Genomic DNA, 21,269 nt, shown 5'->3' with positions numbered 1-21,269 from the left:
GTGGTATTAGGGAGTTCCAGATCAAGTGTAGTCATGGTTCTATCTAAACATGCTGTTCCTGTCTCATCTCCTTCAGACAACACAGAGTATAGGGAACACGGTTCAGTTTACCTTCCCCTCTCTCCACTTCCAGAGAGCCAGACAGCAGCTGCTTCCCTCCTCACATATTTAGAAGCAATGGACTGGTGTAAGCATGGCTTATAGGGAGTTTCCACCATATTTTTTATACCACTCATCCTTTCAACTCCATGAAGTGAAGTGAACAAGTGCACACTTTGGGAGAAAGGATAGGTCATTGTGAAGCAAGGCGTGACATTTACTCTACTTCCAGACAGCCAGCATCATTCCCAGATAGCCAGTTGCTATGCTCCGGGCAGGCAGGAAGACAGGCAGGAAGGAAGACGGGCAGGCAGGAAGACAGGCAGGAAGTAAGATGGGCAGGCAGGAAGACAGGCAGGAAGGAAGACGGGCAGGCAGGAAGACAGGCAGGAAGGCAGACGGGCAGGCAGGAAGACAGGCAGGAAGTAAGATGGGCAGGCAGGAAGACAGGCAGGAAGGCAGACGGGCAGGCAGGAAGACAGGCAGGTAGACGGGCAGGAAGGTGGACAGGCAGGAAGAGAGGCAGGAAGGTGGACAGGCAGGCAGGAAGACAGGCAGGAAGGTAGACAGGCAGGCAGGAAGACAGGCAGGAAGGAAGACTGGCAGGAAGGAAGACAGGCAGGAAGGCAGACGGACAGGCAGGAAGTAAGATGGGCAGGCAGGAAGACAGGCAGGAAGGTAGACGGGCAGGCAGGAAGACAGGCAGGTAGACGGGCAGGAAGGTGGACAGGCAGGAAGACAGGCAGGAAGGTGGACAGGCAGGCAGGAAGACAGGCAGGAAGGTAGACAGGCAGGCAGGAAGACAGGCAGGAAGGCAGACGGGCAGGCAGGAAGACAGGCAGGAAGACAGGCAGGAAGGTAGACAGGCAGGCAGGAAGACAGGCAGGAAGGAAGACGGGCAGGCAGGAAGACAGGCAGGAAGGAAGACAGGCAGGAAGGAAGGAAGACGGGCAGGCAGAAAGACGAGCAGGCAGGAAGGAAGACAGGCAGGCATGAAGACAGGCAAAGAGACAGACAGACAGAGAAAAGGACAGGCAGACAGGATTCCTATTATAGTCAAGTGCCCAATGAGAGTACCATGCCAAAATGTTGTACTGGCTGACATTTTCAAAGCATTTTTAATTGAAATGATTGAGCCATAAATCAATCATCCTCGGGAAAAACAAAAATCGAGATGTGAAAAACGAGTATAGGCTATGGCTTGACATTTGGCAACATGCAGGCTAAAGTTCTTCAATATCCCTATGCTAAAGTTATGTTTGGGGATATATCGTGCTTGTATTTTAAGCAAGAGAGATTTCCATAAATGGTGTTATGAAATGGTTAGGAGTTCCGTACATAGCGACCGCATCACGCTGAACCAATAATTACAGTAACGTGTACCCTCCTGTGTCTTATTTCTTTATTACATAAAAATACGTTATTGGAAAGGATAATTAAAGGTATTAATTATGAAGGTAAAGGCAGGCAGATCCCTAATGGCTTGCCGAGAGGGTTAATAGGTAGGTTATTTAGCATCTAACTAGAGTTGCTGCTACTGCCAGAGCCCCTAACCACTGTCCCACTAACTGCTGACAAGGCGTTTGTAATTCATCAGTAACTCATGTTCTGCTTCCCTCTGAGGAGAACACTAAACATCTGAACCCACTGGAAATGAAACCTGCAAATTAGCCCTTTTCTGCTAATATCAGCAATGTTTAAAAAACCTCATTTTCTCCCCACAGATACACAGCTTCAATTATTACATTCTGTGCATCAAGCCATAACATCTGTGCATCAAGCCATAACATCTGTGCATCAAGCCATAACATCTGTGCATCAAGCCATAACATTGCAGTCTAGATAGCCCACATACATTTCCAGAAGTAATGAGGGGGACACGCCATATCGGTCTGTGTCTGAATTGGCACCCTTTTCTCTATATAGTGCACTATATTTGACCACAGCCCTATGGGTCCTGGACCAAAGTAGCACACTATATAGGGAAAAGGGCTTCATTTTAGACACAAGCCATAACGTTGCAGTCCAGATAGCCTACATTCATGTTTAGAAGCATAACGTCCAAAATGGCACCCTATTCCCTATATAGTGCACTACTGTTGACCAGAGCCCTATGCAGGCCCTGGTGATAAGTAGTGCACTATATAGGGAATAAGGCCCTGTCTTAGACACAAGCCATAACATTGCAGTCTAGATATCCTACATTAATGTTCAGAAGCAATTAGGGGGATCCATCCAGCATCTCTGTCTTTAAGACGTTCAATTCTGCTTTAATAGCTTATTTCCACATGCTTTCATCTGCAGGCTGTGGTGATGTCATAGAACTCTCCTCTGGAGCTCCCTCTCCTCTCATTTCATCCCCCTCTTCCTCCCTCCCTCCCTCCCTCCCTCCCTCCTCCTCCTCTTCTCCTAGATACTGCAGCTTGCCCTATAAAATCACCTGGCTATACCCTGCTGATGCTAACCTGTCTGCTACATTCACCTGGCTATACCCTGCTGATGCTAACCTGTCTGCTACAGTCACCTGGCTATACCCTGCTGATGCTAACCTGTCTGCTACATTCACCTGGCTATACCCTGCTGATGCTAACCTGTCTGCTACATTCACCTGGCTATACCCTGCTGATGCTAACCTGTCTGCTACATTCACCTGGCTATACCCTGCTGATGCTAACCTGTCTGCTACATTCACCTGGCTATACCCTGCTGATGCTAGCCTGTCTGCTACATTCACCTGGCTATACCCTGCTGATGCTAGCCTGTCTGCTACATTCACCTGGCTATACCCTGCTGATGCTAGCCTGTCTGCTACATTCACCTGGCTATACCCTGCTGATGCTAGCCTGTCTGCTACATTCACCTGGCTATACCCTGCTGATGCTAACCTGTCTGCTACATTCACCTGGCTATACCCTGCTGATGCTAACCTGTCTGCTACATTCACCTGGCTATACCCTGCTGATGCTAACCTGTCTGCTACATTCACCTGGCTATACCCTGCTGATGCTAGCCTATTGCTGAGGCAGTATTAGGGCAGTGCTAGCCTATTGCTGAGGCAGTATTGGGGCAGTGCTTGCCTATTGCTGAGGCAGTATTGGGGCAGTGCTAGCCTATTGCTGAGGCAGTATTGGGGCAGTGCTTCTTGAGGCAGTATTGGGGCAGTGCTAGCCTATTGCTGAGGCAGTATTGGGGCAGTGCTAGCCTATTGCTGAGGCAGTATTGGGGCAGTGCTAGCCTATTGCTGAGGCAGTATTGGGGCAGTGCTAGCCTATTGCTGAGGCAGTATTGGGGCAGTGCTAGCCTATTGCTGAGGCAGTATTGGGGCAGTGCTAGCCTATTGCTGAGGCAGTATTGGGGCAGTGCTAGCCTATTGCTGAGGCAGTATTGGGGCAGTGCTAGCCTATTGCTGAGGCAGTATTGGGGCAGTGCTAGCCTATTGCTGAGGCAGTATTGGGGCAGTGCTAGCCTATTGCTGAGGCAGTATTGGGGCAGTGCTAGCCTATTGCTGAGGCAGTATTAGGGCAGTGCTAGCCTATTGCTGAGGCAGTATTGGGGCAGTGCTAGCCTATTGCTGAGGCAGTATTAGGGCAGTGCTAGCCTATTGCTGAGGCAGTATTCAGGAGTGTATACATTGATATGTCACAGCTGTGGATGAGTGAACCGGACTATAGGGAAAGTGGTGGCTGGACCTCCTGGGGCTCAGTACATCAGGGTGCCTCCCAAATGACACCTTATTCTCTATATAGTTCACTACTTTAGACCAGGGCCAATAGAGCTCTGTTCTAAAGTAGTGCACTATGTAGGGAATAAGGTGCAATTTAGGACGCCCTTTCAGACTGTTGCTGACACATCAGAGGGCAGAACGATCTCTGAGCTCTCCTCACAGGTCACCTGATCTCTACTCACTCCAGCCCAATAAAAGCCCATTACAGTAAATGCCATGTTATCCATTTACATTTAAGTCATTTAGCAGACGCTCTTATCCAGAGCGACTTACAAATTGATGCATTCAACTTAGGATAGCCAGTGGGACAACCACAATCTTGATCACAGTAAGTACACTTCTTCAAACAAGCAGCTGTGAGCAAAGTCAGTGCAATCAGGGACAACTACATCTCGATCACAATAAGTACATTTCTTTAAACAAGTCAGTGCTAGCTGGTGAAATAAGTCAGGTGTTAGTTTAGACAAAAGACAGTGGTAGTAAAGGGGGGGGTAGAAGGATTACTATAATACTATTATCCACCCTCCATTACACATTACACTCTCATTCAAAAGGGATCATGGTACTGTACATTACACGTACAGTTTATAAAGCAATGAGGTCTAATCTCTCTCTCACCAGTCTGCGTATCTCCCTCTCACACTCCCTCTTGATGCGGGTGATCTCCTCCTGGTGTATATGGTAGACGGAGCGTATCTCAGCAGCCTTGGTCTTGTCTGCCTGTACGGCCAGGTTCAGAGCCTCCTCCATCTGTCTCTTCATCCCCTTCAGCTCATAGATCTCCTGCTGCAGTCGGCTCCTCTCCCCCTCAAAACCACGCCTCGCCTCCTCACGCGCCTCCGCAAACAGAGCCGTCTTCACCTGACATGGAGGGCAGGTTACCCAGAGGTTAGAGTGGTGGACCAGTAACCAGAAGGTCGCTGATGGACTGAACTGGCTACTGTAGGGTCCGCTGGTATCAGAACATTACTACAATCCACTATCGTTGTGCCCTTGACCACCTAAACTGCCCCTGGGGTGCTGCACTGCAGTTGACCCTGTGCTGCTTCTAGCCTCTCCTGTGTGTGTATGTATCAGTGGAGTCCATAGGGGCTGCCAGCCTCTCCTGTGTGTGTATGCATCAGTGGAGTCCATAGGGGCTGCCAGCCTCTCCTGTGTGTGTATGTATCAGTGGTGTGCATAGGGGCTGCCAGTCTCTCCTGTGTGTGTATGTATCAGTGGTGTCCATAGGGGCTGCCAGCCTCTCCTGTGTTTGTATGACATAAGACAGCATAAAGATGAACTTCCCGATTCCAATTTGGACCATGAAGTTGTATTGTATGGTACCTTGTCTGTGGATCCATCTCGCAGAGCATTAACCAGCGCCTGTAGTCTCTGGATCTCTCCGTCCTTGATCTTGATAACCCTCATCAGCTCCAGCTCGTGGGTCCGTAGCAGCGTCTCCCTGAGCCCCTGGAGCTCCTTGGTCTTCTCCTCATGGAGCTTGGCCTTCAGCTCAGTCACCACCACCGTAGACTTGTGCTGCTCATGTCTCACCTCATGGCTCTTCTCTCTCTCCAGCTTACTGACCTAGAGAAAGAGAGAGAGCGAGAGACAGCGAGAGCGAGAGAGACAGGAGAGAGAGAGAGACAGCGAGAGTGAGAGAGAGAGCGAGAGAGACAGGGAGAGAGAGAGAGACAGGGAGAGTGAGAGAGACAGGGAGAGAGAGAGAGACAGGGAGAATGAGAGAGAAGAGAGAGAGAGAGAGAGAGAGAGAGGGAGAGAGAGAGAGACAGGGAGAGAGAGACAGGGAGAGAGAGAGAGACAGGGAGAGCGAGAGAGACAGGTAGAGAGAGAGAGAGGGGGGGGGGGAGAGAGAGAGTGAGAGAGAGACAGGGAGAGAGAGAGAGACAGAGACAGAGAGAGAGCAAGAGAGAGAGAGAGAGAGAGAGAGAGAGAGAGAGAGAGAGAGAGAGAGAGAGAGAGAGAGAGAGAGACAGAGAGAGAGAGAGAGAAATGAGACATCCCACACCACAACCCAAGAGATATCACACACACTCATAGCCCAAGTTAGACAGACCTCTCTGTATGTCTAGCTTACTGACCAACAGAGAGAGATGGACAGACAGATAGACACCAGACAGAGCAACATGAGACATCACAGACACTCACAGCCCAGCAGCAAAACCACTCAGAACACATTCAGTCAGATCGACTCGAGCCAGTGTTCTAAAACGCTGAAAGCTTTGATGTTATCTGGGGTCACAGGTTTATTTGGGGTCATATTGAGTCTCTCCCTCCACTTTAACACTAACTGACAAGTGTTGCTCTAGGCAGACCAACCACAAATAGCTGTATGCATGGCTAGAAGAAACAACAGATTACAGAGTAATACTGAGAGAGAGAGAGAGAGGGACAGCGAGAGAGAGAGAGAGACAGAGAGAGAGAGAGAGAGAGAGAGAGAGAGAGAGAGAGAGAGAGAGAGAGAGAGAGAGAGAGAGAGAGTGTGACTTCTCTTCTCCAGGGCAGACCTAAACATAGTCCCAATTAAACCACTGGCACACATTCACCGAGGTCACCATTCTACATGGCTGGATTGGTCTACAGATGTTAAAGCTGTATCCTCTGTTGGTCTACAGATGTTAAAGCTGTATCCTCTATCCAGCAATGCCACAAATCTATTCTGTAGTTACAGGGGATAGCTGTTGCATTGCAGATGTAAATCAGTATAACTCCCTGTCTGTAGAGCCTGCAGGCCATGTAAATCAGTATAACTCCCTGTCTGTAGAGCCTGCAGGCCATGTAAATCAGTATAACTCCCTGTCTGTAGAGCCTGCAGGCCATGTAAATCAGTATAACTCCCTGTCTGTAGAGCCTGCAGGCCATGTAAATCAGTATAACTCCCTGTCTGTAGAGCCTGCAGGCCATGTAAATCAGTATAACTCCCTGTCTGTAGAGCCTGCAGGCCATGTAAATCAGTATAACTGCAAGTCCCTGTCTGTTGAGCCTGCAGGCCATGTAAATCAGTATAACTCCCTGTCTGTTGAGCCTGCAGGCCATGTAAATCAGCATAACTCCAGTCCCTGTCTGTAGAGCCTGCAGGCCATGTAAATCAGTATAACTCCAGTCCCTGTCTGTAGAGCCTGCAGGCCATGTAAATCAGTATAACTCCAGTCCCTGTCTGTAGAGCCTGCAGGCCATGTAAATCAGTATAACTCCCTGTCTGTAGAGCCTGCAGGCCATGTAAATCAGTATAACTCCAGTCCCTGTCTGTAGAGCCTGCAGGCCATGTAAATCAGTATAACTATATATTTGTTTGTAACAGCTCCATCCATATGACCTCCCAAGCTTTGCCCCTCAAGTCTCCCTGAGAGCCTTGGCAGCTTCAAAGTTATGATGAACAATATCTCCGTCAGTCAGTCCTAAAATGAACTTCCCTGAGATCAAAACCAGCCTAGCAGGCCATACCGCTGAGTGAAAACTGAAACCCCCCCGCCCCCAAACTATCAGGAGATCTAACAGAGAGACTGAAGCACCCATTTCAAAGGAGATTACAGATGAGCTGTCATCGGGCCCCAGTGAGTTATTATTGGCTGGCCGTGCAGCAATTTAGCAGCGCGGGAGCTAGGATGGTTCAGTAAACGCGGCAAGTCTAGCCGGAGGGCATGGTATCACCCCATGTGTGTCCTATGGTGACCCAGTCGTCCGTTATCCGTTAAATTAATTACACCCAAACAGAGAAAACCACACACACTGTAAAGCCTAAACACCGTACAGTATACAGAAATTACAGAGAAGATTTTACAGAATGAAAAACATTTATGCAGTAAATGATACTGTACCTCTACAATGTCAAAATAATAGGTAGATATACTGTAATAGTAATACTAATACTACTAATATATTATATACCGGTATACTGTAATAGTAATACTACTAATATATTATATACTGGTATACTGTAAATGCAGATTAAAATGGATCAACCGTGAGGATGTCACCAAGTTCATAAATGTGTCATCATACAGCCTGTTATCTAGAACTAAACCTGTTGTATCATACAGCCTGTTATCTAGACCTAAACCTGTTGTATCATACAGCCTGTTATCTATAACTAAACCTGTTGTATCATACAGCCTGCTCTATGTAATTAAACCTGTTGTATCATACAGCCTGTTATCTATAACTAAACCTGTTGTATCATACAGCCTGTTGTCTAGAACTAAACCTGTTGTATCATACAGCCTGTTATCTAGAACTAAACCTGTTGTATCATACAGCCTGTTATCTAGAACTAAACCTGTTGTATCATACAGCCTGTTATCTATAACTAAACCTGTTGTATCATACAGCCTGTTATCTAGAACTAAACCTGTTGTATCATACAGCCTGTTATCTATAACTAAACCTGTTGTATCATACAGCCTGTTATCTATAACTAAACCTGTTGTATCATACAGCCTGTTATCTATAATTAAACCTGTTGTATCATACAGCCTGTTATCTAGAACTAAACCTGTTGTATCATACAGCCTGTTATCTAGAACTAAACCTGTTGTATCATACAGCCTGTTATCTAGACCTAAACCTGTTGTATCATACAGCCTGTTATCTATAACTAAACCTGTTGTATCATACAGCCTGCTCTATGTAATTAAACCTGTTGTATCATACAGCCTGTTATCTATAACTAAACCTGTTGTATCATACAGCCTGTTATCTATAACTAAACCTGTTGTATCATACAGCCTGTTATCTAGAACTAAACCTGTTGTATCATACAGCCTGCTCTATGTAATTAAACCTGTTGTATCATACAGCCTGTTATCTATAACTAAACCTGTTGTATCATACAGCCTGTTATCTAGAACTAAACCTGTTGTATCATACAGCCTGTTATCTAGAACTAAACCTGTTGTATCATACAGCCTGTTATCTAGAACTAAACCTGTTGTATCATACAGCCTGTTCTATGTAACTAAACCTGTTGTATCATACAGCCTGTTATCTAGAACTAAACCTGTTGTATCATACAGCCTGTTATCAATAAACTAAACCTGTTGTATCATACAGCCTGTTATCTAGAACTAAACCTGTTGTATCATACAGCCTGTTATCTATAACTAAACCTGTTGTATCATACAGCCTGTTATCTATAACTAAACCTGTTGTATCATACAGCCTGTTATCTATAACTAAACCTGTTGTATCATACAGCCTGTTATCTAGAACTAAACCTGTTGTATCATACAGCCTGTTATCTATAACTAAACCTGTTGTATCATACAGCCTGTTATCTAGAACTAAACCTGTTGTATCATACAGCCTGTTATCTAGAACTAAACCTGTTGTATCATACAGCCTGTTATCTATAACTAAACCTGTTGTATCATACAGCCTGTTATCTATAACTAAACCTGTTGTATCATACCGCCTGTTATCTATAACTAAACCTGTTGTATCATACAGCCTGTTATCTATAACTAAACCTGTTGTATCATACAGCCTGCTATCTATAACTAAACCTGTTGTATCATACAGCCTGTTATCTAGAACTAAACCTGTTGTATCATACAGCCTGTTATCTTTAACTAAACCTGTTGTATCATACAGCCTGTTATCTATAACTAAACCTGTTGTATCATACAGCCTGTTATCTAGAACTAAACCTGTTGTATCATACAGCCTGTTATCTAGAACTAAACCTGTTGTATCATACAGCCTGTTATCTATAACTAAACCTGTTGTATCATACAGCCTGTTCTATGTAACTAAACCTGCATTGGTTGTGTCACACATGCAGAGCAGAGACCATTGTTCATTCAGACAGCCAAACAACAGGGAAGGGAACCCCTGGCCTCCACAGACACACATACAGATAGTAGTGTCTAACATTAGATATCACAATGGTCTCTTTGACATGGACTGTTACTGGTGGTAGATAGCTGCAGATCATCTGTAGCAGAGCACACAGAGCCCATGAGCACTGGACTGACCCCCTCACCCAGGAGCACTGGGCTGACCCCCTCACCCAGGAGCACTGGGCTGACCCCCTCACCCAGGAGCACTGGGCTGACCCCCTCACCCAGGAGCACTGGGCTGACCCCCTCACCCAGGAGCACTGGGCTGACCCCCTCACTCAGACACTGGAGTCTTCTGTGATTACTTGTACACTAGGCTGACTAGGCTACTCTATAATAGTAGAATAGCATTAGGAGGTATTTGTCTTATTAATCACAGGCATCTTTACTGGGCTATTAGTTTGGTCGATAACCTATTCAGAGCCCTCATTTATATCCTCCCATTGTTGAGACTATTCCCAGCTGTATTTCACAATTCAACATTTCTGTTCACCATTTCTGTTCCTGGTCCACCGGTGGTTTCCAAGGTACCAGGCAGATAGCAGCACCAACAGTGGATATTAGCAATTTCTGCTTTGTGAGATACAACTATTCCCAGATATCAAAGGTTAGGTTGTACAATGTTCTTCTTGCCTTGCAGCTATATAAAACTGGAGTGTATTCATTAGGAGTGAGACTGAGTCGAGCACTGACGCTGAGCCCTGCTGAGCCCAGCGCTTGTCGGTCCATCTATTAGAATACAATTGCCCAATGATACTGCAAGACCATGCAGTGGCAGAATCAAGACATTATTCCAGATAATTGTACCTTCATTTAGAAATCCTAAGAGTCACATTGTGACCCATGACTAAAAAGCCCAAGAGAGTAACAAGAAACTTCGAGATGAATCTGAACTAGATATAAGACAGGAATATGTTAAAAGATAAACACTGCAACCTAAAACAATCAGGCTCACGTAAGACAGACGGCTAAGTGGTCAAATAAACCTGCATAGTGGGCGATAAGTATCCTATATGTGATATCATATTGTCTGAAATAAACCTGCAAACAACATTTGGAGACATTCTTTGGGCATTGTGCTTCGTCTCCTCACAGGCCTGTTCTTGATGGGGATTGGCTGTAGATACCGTAGATAGAAACCTGTTTCAGAGACATTGGGGTTGCCATGGTACCATGCTGACCAGTGACCTCTACTCTGTCGGGGACAGATGTGGGACATGCGATCAAAGAGAATTCATATAGAACTCGCAACATACCGTAACACATCACAACATATTGATATTGGCGTGGTGCCACTCTTCGATGAAACCAAACAGAGGAGCCAAGCTAGTCTCTTCCCACAGACACTTTTCAAGCCAGACTAAAGCCAGACTGACATAATGGGGTCATAATGTAAACCATGTAATGATGCATGTCGTGACAAGTTAAACACTCAGCAGAGGAGAGCTAATGGTCTCAGCTATGCCATTAGCTCCCCAAGCTGTCAATCAAAAACACACAGCCAATGACAGGTACATGTCAGGCATGCCCCCCAGCCGAACCACTAGGCCCTCAGGCTGTCAGTCAACTAGCACACTGACATTGAAACGGCCAATCATGCACCGATTACATAGGACCCCTTATTCCCTTTATAGTAGATCACTTTTGACCAGGGCCAATAGTAGTGCACTTTATAGGGAACAGGGATCCATTTGGGACTCACCCATAGGCAGGAATACGTATTAGCCAATCTGTACTACAGTAACGCCACATTACCCCATGTAATGAATTGACATAGAGGAGATCATTCAGTGCACAACATGGAGAGAAATATCCTCTAGAGTCGAAGAGACGTCTGTGTGATCCTGCCAGTGCCTGCTTTGAGCGGTAACATGGACGTTTCCTCATTTTGCTCCATCATGAGACACAGTTTCACTCCGTTACGATTTCTTCCTCATCAAAGGTGGAAAGTCACAGACATATTGGTAACCTGTCTGTATGCCTCTCCGTCTGCCTTGATGGTATGTACAAAAACAACAATCAAAAAAAAAAACAATGTCTCTCCTGCAGTGCCTCAGTCCTCCCTTGGGAAAGAGGTCTTCTAACCTCAATGAGACTTCCTGGTCAAATAAAGGTTAAATCAATGTGTGTCTTATAGTTCCCACCTTGCTTTTCTCCTGCTGCAGTTCTATCTGGATGTCTGTGAGTTTGGCCCTCAGATCTTCATTGGCCGCCTGCAGGGCCGCCAGCGTATCGGCCCTCTCCATCTTGCCTCGGCCCCCAGCCCCGGCCCCCCCGGGCCCCTTCTTGGACATGGTGAGGCCCTGGAGGTGGTGCTCCAAGGGCCCAAGCCCCCCCGTCTGGAGGAACCACCGGAGAACCTTCTCTAGTGTCTTCAGCCTTCTGTCAGCCTGCCGTCCTCAGCTACATCTTCTGGTCCACCTGGAACAACAAGACAAGACACAACACAACATTTTAGCTCATTTTCTAACAAATTAGACTGTTGATCCTTTTCTAACAAGTTAGACAACAACTTAGGTATATGAAGTCTTTGTCTACTTGTTCTGTCCCACCTAGAAGAAGAAGAAGAAGAAGAAGAAGAAGAAGAAGAAGAAGAAGAAGAAGAAGAAGAAGAAGAAGAAGAAGAAGAAGAAGAAGAAGAAGAAGAAGAAGAAGAAGAAGAAGAAGAAGAAGAAGAAGAAGAAGAAGAAGAAGAAGAAGAAGAAGAAGAAGAAGAAGAAGAAGAAGAAGAAGAAGAAGAAGAAGAAGAAGAAGAAGAAGAAGAAGAAGAAGAAGAAGACTGAAACACAGTTATGTGATAAACAGGAATATGAACTATAGGGAGCGTGTCTAGAGTTCTCTTAACTGTAAGTGTGTCGACAATTCAAGCTCTACTACTGAACATACAAGCAGCCTTGCAGACTTGCCTTGCCCCCCGGTTTCCACCAGCAGTTCCGAAGGGTAACTTTAGGTTCCCAATAGCTTTTTTCGGTTTCCCATTCTGTTGAATCTCTGAGAACTGCTGGCAAAACGTAGACTAAATGATTAGGATAGTATGAACATCAGGAGGAGTCTTTCAAAGACTTAATCCAACATTGTGTCATGACAAGGTAAATCTGCATCACGTCACACCGACCCAATCCTCTAATCCTCTCTTCTCATCGTCAGCCTCCTATAATAACATTCTAGCCTGGTCAAACAGACTGACTGCCGTGCTCACGTCAAGTAAAACAGAATGCGAGCTCTCATGTGGTCCTCTGTTGCTCAGCTGGTAGAGCATGGCGCTTGAAAACGCCAGGGGTAGTGGGTTCGATCCCCGGGACCACCCATACGTAAAAATGTATGCAAACATGACTGTAAATCGCTTTGGATAAAAGCGTCTGCTAAATGGCATATTATTATTATTATTATTATTATTATTATTATTATTATTATGAGATCAGGCTGGTTCCACCAAGCTCATAACATTCACCTGTGTTGACAATTCAAGCACATACAAACATCCTTGCCTTGCCCTGTTCGTTTTTCTACCAGCAGATAACAGCAACTATATGTACAGTGAGTACACTAATGTTAATGTATATTCCATGGCAGATCCACTCCCATATGTACATCTATGTCACTCTCTTTCAGCCTTAATACGTTCAGGTAAGCCTTAGGTGCAGCTAGGTTTGTGGTCGTATGTTTGCTTACAATCTCAAAGCTTTTTAGTTACCCCCCTCTGTTGAACCACTGTTCAATGTTCAATAGGCAAAACATAGCCCTTAGTAAATGAGGACTAAATGAAACACAGGCACTTTGTTGTGTGTTGGCCGGAGAAATCCAATACAGTGACACGTTTCCGAGCCACAACTCTCTCTCTCTCTCTACCCGACCAGCACGCTTGTTGAATTATACATGAGCCATTCTAGACTGGACGAAACAAATCAGGAGAGAGATGTGCAATACCTGTGAATTATCATGAATACACAGGACACATGTTTATATGACGACAATTGAAGGACTGATCACAGAACATTGCAGAAAGTTTGAGCAATTCACATCACGACCCAAATTTTTTTTAACGATCACTAAAGAATACATGTAAAACTACTGGGAAATAAGTCTGTTGTGACAGACTGCTGCATTAATACCAAATCGAGCAGCGCAGAGATTTGGTTCTGGGTGCTGAAATTAACTACACACAAACACATCTAGAGTATAGCTTTCTCCCCAAAACCGTGGAACGTAATGTCAGCAAACAGTTCAAAAGCAAATAGAGTCAGCCTGGGCTTCTCTCACGATCATCTCCTTACAGAACAGCCAGTACAGACACTCATCCATCACAGTGACAGAGCAGGAACAGGGCAGAGTGGGAGATAGAGGGAGGAAGGGAGAGAGAGAGAGATGGGGGGACAGAGAGACAGGGAGAGAGACAGGGAGAGAGGGGGAGAGGGAGGGAGGGGAGAGGGAGGGAAAGAGAGAAAGAGAGAGAGACAGGGAGAGAGACAGGGAGAGAGGGAGAGAGAGAGTGAGAGAGAGAGTGAGAGAGAGTGATAGACAGGGAGAGAGAGAGGGGGAGAGAGAGGGAGAGAGACAGGGAGAGAGAGGGAGGGAGGAAGGGAGAGGGAGTGAGAGAGAGTGATAGACAGGGAGAGAGAGAGGGGGAGAGAGAGGGAGAGAGACAGGGAGAGAGAGGGAGGGAGGAAGGGAGAGGGAGGAAAGAGAGAGAGTGTGTGTGAGAGAGAGAGAGAGAGAGAGAGAGAGAGAGAAAGAGACAGCGAGAGAAAGAGACAGCGAGAGAGAGAGAGAGAGAGAGAGAGAGAGAGAGCGACACCGCCCAGACACCCCGCCCAGACCAGCGAGACACTCTCCCAGACCTGCGGGACCCCCCCCAGGTCCTACACATAGAGGACCCCCGCAGAGAGGACCTACATCCAGACCACAGCACCATCAACCACATCTACACCCCCACCCCAACCAATTAACTCCCCCCCAAGTCAACCATGCCCACACCCCATTTAGGCCCCCTCAGATCAGACCTATGCCCCTCCTACCCACCCCAAGCCCCCCACTCCCACAAAGAGGGCCTCAACATGAAAGTCACACATACGCCCAGGCCGTGAGCAGGCAAACAGGTCCAACACCCACTCTTACACTAGCCCAAGCCAATGGCATGTACCAGATGCTCAGCAGGCTCTGCTCACAATTACTGGCCTGAGGCCAAACCACACAACCAACAACATTAGACACTTTATGGAACACAAAGCCTTCACTATTTCATCCTGGAATATCCAAGGCCTGAGGTCATCTGCCTTTGGCCTAAAGAGCAGGAATCTGGACTTCACCAAAGAAATCGGAAATACAGACATTGTCATCCTACAAGAAACATGGTATAGAGGAGACGGACCCACTGGTTGCCCTCTAGGTTACAGAGAGCTGGTAGTCCCATCCACCAAACTACCAGGTGTGAAACAGGGAAGGGACTCAGGGGGTATGCTAATTTGGTATAGAGCAGACCTAACTCACTCTATTAAATTAATCAAAACAGGAACATTTTACATTTGGTTAGAAATTCAAAAGGAAATTATCTCAACTGAGAAAAATGTCCTCCTGTGTGCTACCTATATCCCCCACTAGAATCCCCATACTTTAATGAAGACAGTTTCTCCATCCTGGAGGGGGAAATCAATCATTTCCAGACCCAGGGACATGTACTAGTCTGTGGCGACCTAAATGCCAGAACTGGACAAGAACCTGACACCCTCAGCACACAGGGGGGACAAACACCTACCTGGAGGTGACAGCATTCCCTCCCCCATATGCCCCCCTAGGCACAACTACGACAACATAACCAACAAAAATGGGTCACGACTCCTGCAGCTCTGTCGCACACTGGGTATGTACATAGTCAATGGTAGGCTTCGAGGGGACTCCTATGGTAGATACACCTATAGCTCATCTCTTGGCAGTAGTACTGTAGACTACTTTATCACTGACCTCAACCCAGAGTCTCTCAGAGCGTTCACAGTCAGCCCACTGACACCCCTATCAGACCACAGCAAAATCACAGTCTACTTGAACAGAGCAATACTCAATCATGAGGCATCAAAGCCAAAATAACTGAATAATATTAAGAAATGCTATAGATGGAAGGAAAGTAGTGTTGAAACCTACCAAAAAACAATTAGGAAACAACAAATTCAATCCATTCTAGACAACTTCCTGGACAAAACGTTCCACTGTAATAGTGAAGGTGTAAACTTGGCAGTAGAAAACCTAAACAGTATATTTGACCTCTCAGCTTCCCTATCAAATCTAAAAATCTCTAACAGAAAACCAAAGAAAAGTAATAACAGTGATAAATGGTTTGATGAAGAATGCAAAAACCTAAGAAAGAAATTGAGAAACCTATCCAACCAAAAACATAGAGACCCAGAAAACCTGAGCCTACGCCTTCACTATGGTGAATCACTAAAACAATACAGAAATACACTACGGAAAAAGAAGGAACAGCATGTCAGAAATCAGCTCAATGTAATTGAAGAATCCATAGACTCTAACCACTTCTGGGAAAATTGGAAAACACTAAACAAACAACAACACGAAGAGCTATCTATCCAAAATGGAGATGTATGGGTAAACCACTTCTCCAATCTTTTTGGCCCTATAACAGAGAACAAACAGCAAAAAAATATACATGATCAAATGCAAATCTTAGAATCAACTATTAAAGACTACCAGAACCCACTGGATTCTCCAATTACATTGAATGAACTACAGGACAAAATACAAACCCTCCAACCCAAAAAGTCCTGTGGTGTTGATGGTATCCTCAATGAAATTATAAAATATACAGACCACAAATTCCACTTAAACTCTTTAACATCATCCTTAGCTCTGGCATCTTCCCCAATATCTGGAACCAAGGACTGATCACCCCAATCCACAAAAGTGGAGACAAATTTGACCCCAATAACTACCGTGGGATATGCGTCAACAGCAACCTTGGGAAAATCCTCTGCATTATCATTAACAGCAGACTAGTTCATTTCCTCAGTGAAAACAATGTACTGAGCAAATGTCAAATTGGCTTTTTACCAAATTACCGTACGACAGACCACGTATTCACCCTGCACACCCTAATTGACAAACAAACAAACCAAAACAAAGGCAAAGTCTTCTCATGCTTTGTTGATTTCAAAAAAGCTTTTGACTCAATTTGGCATGAGGGTCTGCTATACAAATTGATGGAAAGTGGGGTTGGGGGAAAAACATACGACATTATAAAATCCATGTACACAAACAACAAGTGTGCGGTTAAAATTGGCAAAAAAACACACAATTTCTTTCCACAGGGCCGTGGGGTGAGACAGGGATGCAGTTTAAGCCCCACCCTCTTCAACATATATATCAACGAATTGGCGAGGGCACTAGAACAGTCTGCAGCACCCGGCCTCACCCTACTAGAATCTGAAGTCAAATGTCTTCTGTTTGCTGACGATCTGGTGCTTCTGTCACCAACCAAGGAGGGCCTACAGCAGCACCTAGATCTTCTGCACAGATTCTGTCAGACCTGGGCCCTGACAGTAAATCTCAGTAAGACAAAAATAATGGTGTTCCAAAAAAGGTCCAGTTGCCAGGACCACAAATACAAATTCCATCTAGACACCGTTGCCCTAGAGCACACAAAAAACTATACATACCTCGGCCTAAACATCAGCGCCACAGGTAACTTCCACAAAGCTGTGAACGATCTGAGAGACAAGGCAAGAAGGGCCTTCTATGCCATCAAAAGGAACATAAAATTTGACATACCAATTAGGATCTGGCTAAAAATACTTGAATCAGTTATAGAACCCATTGCCCTTTATGGTTCTGAGGTCTGGGGTCCGCTCACCAACCAAGAATTCACAAAATGGGACAAACACCAAATTGAGACTCTGCATTCAGAATTCTGCAAAAACATCCTCCGTGTACAACGTAAAACACCAAATAATGCATGCAGAGCAGAATTAGGCCAATACCCGCTAATTATCAAAATCCAGAAAAGAGCCGTTAAATTCTATAACCACTTAAAAGGAAACGATTCCCAAACCTTCCATAACAAAGCCATCACCTACAGAGAGATGAACTTGGAGAAGAGTCCCCTAAGTAAGCTTGTCCTGGGGCTCTGTTCACAAACACAAACAGACCCCACACAGCCCCAGGACAACAACAACAACAACAACAACACAATTAGACCCAACCAAATCATGAGAAAACAAAAGAGAATTACTTGACACATTGGAAAGAACAAACAAATAAACAGAGCAAACTAGAATGCTATTTGGCCCTAAACAGAGAGTACACAGTGGCAGAATACCTGACCACTGTGACTGACCCAAACTTAAGGAAAGCTTTGACTATGTACAGACTCAGTGAGCATAGCCTTGCTATTGAGAAAGGCCGCCGTAGGCATACCTGGCTCTCAAGAGAAGACAGGCTATGTGCACACTGCCCACAAAATGAGGTGGAAACTGAGCTGCACTTCCTAACCTCCTGCCAAATGTATGACCATATTAGAGACACATATTTCCCTCAGATTACAGCGATCCACAAAGAATTCGAAAACAAACCCAATTTTGATAAACTCCCTTATCTACTGGGTGAAAAACCACAGTGTGCCATCACAGCTGCAAGATTTGTGACCTGTTGCCACAAGAAAAGGGCAACCAGTGAAGAACAAACACCATTGTAAATACAACCCATATTTATGTTTATTTATTTTCCCATTTGTACTTTAACTATTTGCACATTGTTACAACACTGTATATATACATAATATGACATTTGAAATGTCTTTATTCTTTTGAAACTTCTGAGTGTAATGTTTACTGTTAATATTTATTGTTTATTTCACTTTTGTTTACTATCTACTTCACTTGCTTTGGCAATGTTAACACACGTTTCCCATGCCAATAAAGCCCTTAAATTGAAAATTGAAATTGAATTGAGAGAGGGAGGAAGGAAGGGAGAGGGAGGGAAAGAGAGAAAGAGAGAGAGAGAGAGAAATGATGCGTGACCCTCTAACACTGTAATAACTATACTATTGTAATAGCTAGCTATATAGGCCACATTGAGTAATAACTTCTCTCTGGACCACTGGGAATATCTCTCACGCTACAGCAGAGGAGCGAGCAGTGTACTGACATTCAAGAAGAGAGATTTCAACGTTCAACCTTTAGTGAAGCAATATCGAGCAAATGATGAATGAAAGTATGACAATGGCAACAATATTCCTAAAGAGAAAAGATTTGCATCTGACAGTTACCACAACACCAGCTGTCTGACAGTGCAAAAATACAGTACAATTGGACATTGGAGCTGAAACATATAACTCCTGGACCAAGCAAAGTTTCTAATCCCCGAGCCTACTGGGTGAAAGGTCTGTCGATGTGCCCTTGAGCAAGGCACTTGGCCCTAGTTGCTCATGTAAGTCGCTCTGGATAAGAGCGTCTGCTAAATGACTAAAATGTAAATGTACATGTATCTCAGACAGACAGTGTCCAGGCCAGTGCTGCTGTGTCTCAGTGCCCACCAGGCCAGTGCTGTCACAATTGAGTCCACATAACAGATGTGACTTTTCCCTTACAAACCCTGACCCTGACAGAGTAGGAGAGAGAGAGAATAAAGAGAGCAATAAAGGAGGAGGAGAGGAGGGATGTGAGCTGCACACTAATAACCGTGGCTGCATCTGAAATGGCACCCTATTCCCTATCTTGTGCACTACTTTTGACCAGGGCCCTATGGAGCTCTGGTGAAAAGTAATGCTATAGGGAAAAGGGTGCCATTTGGGACACATGTACTGTGTGAACAAGAGAAGCCACATTTCCCTGGATACCTAGTCTAACACCTCTGAGCATACTGCTAGCTAGTCTAACACCTCTGAACACACTGCTAGCTAGTCTAACACCTCTGAACACACTGCTAGCTAGTCTAACACCTCTGAGCACACTGCTAGCTAGTCTAACACCTCTGAGCATACTGCTAGCTAGTCTAACACCTCTGAGCACACTGCTAGCTAGTCTAACACCTATGAACACACTGCTAGCTAGTCTAACACCTCTGGATACAGCACCTCTGAACACACTGCTAGCTAGTCTAACACCTCTGAACACACTGCTAGCTAGTCTAACACCTCTGAACACACTGCTAGCTAGTCTAACACCTCTGAACACACTGCTAGCTAGTCTAACACCTCTGAACACACCGCTAGGTGGTCTGTTCTGTATCAGAATAGAACATGTTACCTGTCCTGCAAATATACCCAAATGATCATGAATTGAAGACAAATATGAAGACATGAAAAGTGCTTCATGTGGGTGGTTTTCTATCAATCAATCAATCAAATGTATTTATAAAGCCCTGTTAACATCAGCAGATGTCACAAAGTACTTGTACAGAAACCCAGCCTAAAACACCAGAGAGCAAGCAATGCAGATGTAGAAGCACGGTGGCTAGGAAAAACTCCCTAGAAAGGCAGGAACCTAGGAAGAAACCTAGAGAGGAACCAGGCTCTGATTGGGTGGCCAGTCCTCTTCTGGCTGTGCTGGGTGGAGATAAGAGTACATGGTCATTAAGGCTAGATCGGTCAGCACCTCAGGAGTAAATGTCAGTTGGCTTTTCATAGCCGAGCATTCAGAGGTTGAGACAGCAGGTGCGGTAGAGAGAGATGCAGGGCGGCTTTGTGATGCAGCGTGTGTGTGTGTGTCAGGTTAGCTGAAACAGCGCTCGTTTAATGAGCATGTCTCCCTGGGATCCTGTCGTAGGAGGAAGGTTCCTCATTTTATATCTATTGACACTGCCAGCTGCGCAAGCATTTAATACTAATGTACCGTACCAACTAAAACTACACATGTAAACTACAGACACAAATACAAGCATATTACCCTGACAGCAGAGAAGGAGGGAAAACCACCTAAAAGGAGACAAAATGTCCCAGCATGCTTCTCTTGGTTAGGTGAGAAGAGAGAGAGGTGTGTTGTGTTGGGCATTATAGTAGAACTATGAATACAACAAACCTTCATCCCAACTTCATCATGACCATAACCCTGGTCTACACTCTATGAATAAAAGGGTTCCAAAAGGGTTCTTAGGCTGTCCCCACAGGAGAACCCTTTTTGGTTCCAGGTAGAAACCTTTTTGGTTCCAGGTAGAACCCTTTTGGATTCCATGTTCTACCTGCAACCAAAAAGGGTTCTTCAAAGGGTTCTCCTATGAGGACAGCCGAAGAAACCTTTAATGTTCTAGACAGCACCTTTTTTTTTTCTAAGAGTCTGACCCCTGTTCCAATTACATCTAGTCTATAACGACGCCCCTGGTCTGACCCCTGTTCCAATTACATCTAGTCTATAACGACGCCCCTGGTCTGACCCCTGTTCCAATTACATCTAGTCTATAACGACGCCCCTGGTCTGACCCCTGTTCCAATTACATCTAGTCTATAACGACGCCCCTGGTCTGACCCCTGTTCCAATTACATCTAGTCTATAACGACGCCCCTGGTCTGACCCCTGTTCCAATTACATCTAGTCTATAACGACGCCCCTGGTCTGACCCCTGTTCCAATTACATCTAGTCTATAACGACGCCCCTGGTCTGACCCC

At 45.2% G+C, this 21,269-nt stretch overlaps 1 protein-coding gene across 12 annotated transcripts in view; it reads right to left on the bottom strand.

Annotated features, from left to right (window-relative positions):
• jakmip3 (Janus kinase and microtubule interacting protein 3) overlaps positions 1–21,269 on the bottom strand; it is a 61,315-nt gene that overhangs the window by 32,500 nt on the left and 7,546 nt on the right. For all 12 annotated transcript variants that reach the window (XM_041893418.2, XM_041893441.2, XM_041893410.2 and 9 more), the window contains exons 2-4: positions 11,808–12,084; positions 5,150–5,392; positions 4,442–4,684 (exon numbers count right to left, since the gene is read on the bottom strand). In XM_041893418.2, coding sequence (XP_041749352.1) covers positions 4,442–4,684; positions 5,150–5,392; positions 11,808–11,957 — 636 coding nt within the window. In that variant the 5' untranslated portion in view covers positions 11,958–12,084. The remainder of the gene's footprint in view (positions 1–4,441; positions 4,685–5,149; positions 5,393–11,807; positions 12,085–21,269) is intronic.

The sequence above is a fragment of the Coregonus clupeaformis genome, chromosome 1 (genome assembly GCF_020615455.1).
Source record: "Coregonus clupeaformis isolate EN_2021a chromosome 1, ASM2061545v1, whole genome shotgun sequence".
Classification (NCBI taxonomy): domain Eukaryota; kingdom Metazoa; phylum Chordata; class Actinopteri; order Salmoniformes; family Salmonidae; genus Coregonus; species Coregonus clupeaformis.
This window is presented reverse-complemented; position numbering and strand designations above follow the sequence as displayed.